At 36.5% G+C, this 6018-nt stretch overlaps 1 protein-coding gene across 1 annotated transcript in view; it reads right to left on the minus strand.

Moving 5' to 3' along the window:
* Positions 1-6018, minus strand: part of AHCTF1 (AT hook containing transcription factor 1) — a 93339-nt gene that overhangs the window by 41951 nt on the left and 45370 nt on the right. Inside the window, exon 21 of the mRNA XM_012644341.1 lies at positions 5561-5748. Coding sequence (XP_012499795.1) covers positions 5561-5748 — 188 coding nt within the window. The remainder of the gene's footprint in view (positions 1-5560; positions 5749-6018) is intronic.

Below are 6018 nucleotides of genomic sequence, written 5' to 3' on the forward strand. Positions count from 1 at the left end.
AAAAAAAAAAAAAAAGCAAAGTAAGTGCACAGAAGTTCAAAGAGGACAAAAAACTAACGTGGCCTGGACAGAAGTGAAAGATTTGATATGGTGTGACAGAGGCTTTTAAGGAAGTGACACTCAGAAGAGTGGAAAAGAGTACGAGTGAAGATCTACAGGTGGAAACAAACATATTGTGTTTATGGGGAGGGGAAGAGTATAGCTTAGTGGATGATTTTGACTGATTTGCAGTAAGATCTGATTGGAGAACTTGGGGTCAAATTTGACCATCTCAGACTCTATGTGGAGGTGCTGAGAGGTCCCTCTGTGGGCAGTAAGACTATTTAAATGAAGCAGTGTTTCTTACACAGAAGTCACTCAAAATCAGGTGTGGATTCAGAGAACTTAAGAAAAAAAAAAAAAAAGCCAGTGTTCAACTCATACACCACCGACAGGATCATCTTGGAGGTTCACTCAAGTGTATCTACACACACAAAAATTACACATAGGCTACGACTCAACAATCCCAATTCAAGGAATATAATCTACAAAAATACCAGAAAAAATGCATAAAGATTTATGTTTAAGACTATACAGTGATATAATGGATTGTTATGTAGCCCAATATGAGGCAGACATATATTGACTTAAAATTATGATACATTGTTTAAAAACCAAGTTCAAAACTATGTGAATAACGATAATTGTAAAAATTAACAAGCAAATGCTTATATATTTATTTAAGTAGATAAAGTTCTGAAAGATATACACTAAGATTGACAATGATTAATCTGGCAGTTAAAAATTTTGGAGAGGCTGACAACTTTCAAGACAGAAGGGAGGCAGAATAAAAAATGGCAAGTAGGCCAGGCGCGGTGGCTCAGGCCCGTAATCCTAGCACTCTGGGAGGCCGAGGCGGGCGGACTGTTTGAGCTCAGGATTTCGAGACCAGCCTGAGCAAGAGCGAGACCCCCGTCTCTCCTAAAACTAGAAATAAATTAATCGGACGACTAAAAATACATGGAAAAAATTAGCTGGGCACGGTGGCGCATGCCTGTAGTCCCAGCTACCTGGGGGCTGAGGCAGAAGGATTGCTTGAGCCCAGGAGTTTGAGGTTGCTGTGAGCTAGGCTGATGCCACGGCACTCTAGCCCAGGCAAGAGAGTAAGACTCTGTCTCAAAAAAAAAATAAAATATTACATAAAAGACATAAAAGTTATTTTAGTAAGGAATGTATGGGGGCTCTTGGCAATACAGCAGAGAAGATAGCCTGAAAAACTCTCCTGTGACAAACTCTAAAAACGCCAGGCTGAAGATAATGTTTTGAAATGCACGGTGGAGACCACAATGAAAAAAAGCAATTCCAGAGAGGTAAACAAGCAACTCCTGATTTCTAGTAAAATCTTTTAGCAGAATAAAAGTAAAATGACTAGGAAAAGGCATAGAGGGTATAAATAACAGAATATTGGTGTAGTTACATTAATAATTACTCATGATAAAGATTATTATATAATAATAAATGGTTAAAGTCATCTAAAAAAGATTTAAACACTTATTTACCTAATATTCAAAATACAAAAAGCTGGCCCAGTATTACAAGGAACTGACACATCCACCGTTAGAGTAGGTTACCATACTTTTCTTAATGACTTATTAAACAGACCAGGAAAAATAACTATTAAGGAGACAGAAAGATTAAAACCTTGCAATGGCCTGGTATGGTAGCTAGCACCTGTAATAACAGCACTTTGGGGAGCTGAGGTGGGAGGATTGCTTGAGGCCAGGAGTTAGAGAGCAGCCTGGGAAACACTGAACAGATCCCATCACTACTTAAAAAAAGAAAAAGAAAAAGAAAAAAGAACCACGCAATGAGCAAACTTAATCTTTTGGAGAAATATATTTGACACTTCACCTAATAAATGGAGTATACACTGACTATTTACTAGTGGGTAAATCAAGTCTTACCAAGTTTTAAAGGACAGGTACCACATGGATCACATTATGTGATCACAATACAATTAAGTTAGAAAACAATAAGATGATAATTTTTATATCCTGTATTTATAAATTAAACTTCTAAATAATAGAGAAAAGAAAAAATCATAATGAGAATTAAAATATTTAGAACAGAATGATAATTAAATCTGTGGGATGCTGAAGTAATATGTAAAACATTTTGATTATTTTTATGTAAGTAAAGAAAAAGACTAAAAATGAGATAATCATCCAACTTGAGTTAAAAAGTACAGCAGAATAAACTCACATAAAGTAGAAAGAAGAAAAGAATGAAGACAGTAATTATGCCTATACAAAAGGGTTTTCCAGCTCTTTTATACATTTATGATACTAAGACTGAATAATCAATGGTAACAGCTCAGTATCATAAGCCTTTATCTACCTCAAGTCTATCACTGTATAGTGCATTACGGTTAATTTGCAAGCACAACTGCTAAGCCATAGTTATGATGCTATGTCCATAAAACGGCTCATAAAATTGAAAAGCTACCAGTGTAAAATTGTTAAAGAAGCAGAAAAGATAATCTTAATAATAAAGAAGAGGTGGTAGAGGCTAGAGTCAGGTTAGAAGGTTTAATAAATGATGACAATGATGGTTGATTTCTTAAAAAAATCAATCACTACCACTATTTATTAGTAATTTACCACCTGCCAGCAACTGTAACAATTCTTGTGCCATTTAACCCTCAAAATATTGCAAAGTGGGCCTTATTAATCCCATTTTACAAATGAGAAAACTCAGGTTCACAGAGGATAATTAAACTGTTTTTGATCATATTTTAGAAAGTGGTACAGTTTAAGTTTAAATTCAAGTCTATTTGAGTCCAAATACTGTGGTCTTAACATCTTTGCTACACTCTGGCTGTTCCAATAACCTTATTTGTAAGGGTACAAATTAACAAACAATATCACTAACAAATTAACAGTTCAAAAACAGAGCAACACTTCACTTATCTTGTAGAGGATGAGTCTGGGGAGGGATTAGTATTCTGATGGTTGAAATATTAATACTTTTCCAGCCATTTAAACTATCATTATGCAGTCACAACATCTGAGTGTTAGACCACACGACGTAGCCTAATCTATTAGTTCAAATTTCCCAAACAGCCTCTATCCATGGTTCATGCATATATTGATTAATCACTCCGCTGGATTAGAGATGTAGGTATTTGGAGAAATTAGGTGATTATGTACTGACCGCAGGACATACCCAGGAACTTTGTTTTCTTGAGTAAGTCCCTGTTTTCTTGTCAGCTTGTTTTCTTGTCATTTGCTTCTTTCTAATAAAAGTGGAGTCTAAATTATGCTGCTACATGATCTCCTGGGCAATGAAACATGGCTGCCTTTTCCAAAATTATCAGTTCAAAAATAAAAGCAGCTTTCTCCTAAGGTGGTTTCTTCCTTTCAATAAAAACTATCACCTTCACTGTCTTAACAGTGTTCTCTGACTTTATAGCAAAACTTAAGTCATTCTCTATTTACAGGACCAGTAATTATTTTTAACAGTTCCTGAATCTGAACACGAGCTATCTCACAAATGGCATTTTGAGTGATTATTTGTTTTTATTTCTGCACTTAACAATGTGCTAGTTTTCTAGGACTAGATAATTGAGGTTTTACTCTCTTTAAGAGAAATAACATTTAGAAATTAAATTATTGAGTGTTTGTCTACCATATGGCTAAAAGAGAGGAACTGAGAACCTAGCAAATCAGAGAAACATGCTAGGGATGAATCAAAGGAGGATAATGGAATCAAAAAAAGGAAAAATCAGCAACCTTTCAAAGGTGTTTTTTTCCAAGGTTCCAACATCTGCTTTTCTGATATAAACAATAATGACCAAGTGCCAACTCTTTAAAGTCACTAAGGAGAAGCTATACGCAACTGAAAAAAATTTACATGCTGGCTGTCTACCCAGTACCAGAACTCTTAACCCGTTAATTCAACAGTTATCACATTTAGCTTCTTTAAATTTCTTTTTTTTTTTTTTTTTACAGTGAAGCTTATTGAAACTACAATTTTAATCTCATAAAAAATTTGATTCAGTGTTGATTCTACATTAAACTAGCTAAACACTTTTGCTAAGCCAGATTATTTCAACAAGTACTTCCCAATTCATTACTTACAACGAGGTAAAATGACTAATTTCTAAAAATGTAATTATTGACCAATAAAAGTTGTATAAAATAAAGTTACAGCCCGAGAAATACAACAATTACAGCAATATGTGTATTGCTATTTTTTAAATATTTTTAGAGTATTGCTCTGTTGCCCAAACCAGAGTATAGTGACATGATCATAGCTCAACTGCAGCCTCAAACTCCTGGGCTCAAGCAATCCCCTTACATTGGCCTCCTAAAGTGCTGGGATTACAGGCTTGAGCCACCACCCCCAGCCTGTATTGCTATAATATAAATGGCAAATATACTTATTAGAGAACATTAAACTACTACGTTAAGACATGAAATCTGATACTTTCTTAAATCATTTAAACATATCATTTGGCTGGCCATGGTGGCTCATGCCTATAACCCCATCACTTTGGGAGGCCAAGGCAGGAGGATTGCATGAGGCCAGGAGTTGGCAACAAGCCTGGGAAACATAGTTAAGACTCTGCCTCTATCCAAAAAAAAAAAAAAATTAGCTGGGCATGGTTGCATATGCCTGTAAGCCTAGCCGTACTAGGGAGGCAGAGGCAGGTGGGTCGCTTCAGCCCAGGAGTTTGAGATTACAATGAGCTATGATTGCACCACTGCACTCCAGCTGGACAAGAGTGAGACCCTGTCTCTTAAAAAAAAAAAAAAGAGAAAACCACATGCTTGAAGATTTTCTTTCTATGAGAATGTAATGGCAAATGCAGTAACAAAATTCAAATGTTAAGAACTGCAATACTCAAGAGACCAATATTAACAAAAATAGCAGAGCACCATCACTGAATATAAACTCTCAAAGAATACCATTTGTTAACTCTATTAATTCTGACTCCTTTTCAGCAAATTCAGCCAAATGTCCATGCAGAAGACTTGTCAATGCTGTCAATTAGCAGCAGATATAATTGTAAATCAGTTTGGAGGCCCCCCTCTTACTCAAGGTTATTTCTTCTCTTATTCTAGATAAAAAGGGGTATATGTTTTTCTTAACACTGAAAGACCAATAAATAAGCAAAAGAATATTAAGTAACACAATGAAAGGAAAATACTATACAGACCCTCAGTATCCTCACAGGGATTGGTTCTAGGACCTCTGCAGATCCCCAAATCCTCAAATACCAAAGTCACGACATCAGCCCTATGGAATCCATGGAAATGGTAAGTTGGCCCTCCATATACATGGGCATGGGTTCCAAATCCCACAAATACTGTATTTTCAATCTGAGTTTGGTTGCAGATGTGGAACCCACCAATACAGACAGCGGACTGAATTTACTGAAAAAAATCTAAGTATTAAGCAGACCTCACAGTTCAAACCAGTACTGTTCAAAAGTCAACCACATATTGCTACTATTTCATCAATTCCATTTTATTAACATATATGATCAAGAGTGTATGCTTTCAAAAGACGTACTTACCTATTAAAAAGCAAAACATTGAGGTGAAGGATAACATCACTACTACTGGACACTGTTGGCTTCACTGTTTGAATATATCTGAGGGCTTGTCTGTGCTCGCCCTGACTCATGAAGGCCTGAATAATCTTTGAATGTTGCCATGACACAGGTTTTGCAGTAGCTGGATGACACAGAAGACCCAAACCACTCTGCAAAAATGACATGAAAAGCGCTAAATATAAATATAATCCTTTGCATTTGGACAAAGTAGCTACCTTTTAAAAAGACAGCCGAAGTCTAGGCACAGTGGCTCATGCCTCTAACTCCAGCACTTTGGGAGGCCAAAGCAGGAGGATTGCTTGAGGCTAGGAGTTGGAGAACAGCCTGGGCAACACAGTAAGACCCCTGCCTGTATAAAAAATAAGAAAAATGGCTGGGCGCGGTGGCTCACGCCTGTAATCCTAGCACTCTGGGAGGCC

This window comes from Propithecus coquereli, unplaced genomic scaffold, assembly GCF_000956105.1.
Source record: "Propithecus coquereli isolate 6110/MARCELLA unplaced genomic scaffold, Pcoq_1.0 Scaffold210, whole genome shotgun sequence".
Taxonomy (NCBI): domain Eukaryota; kingdom Metazoa; phylum Chordata; class Mammalia; order Primates; family Indriidae; genus Propithecus; species Propithecus coquereli.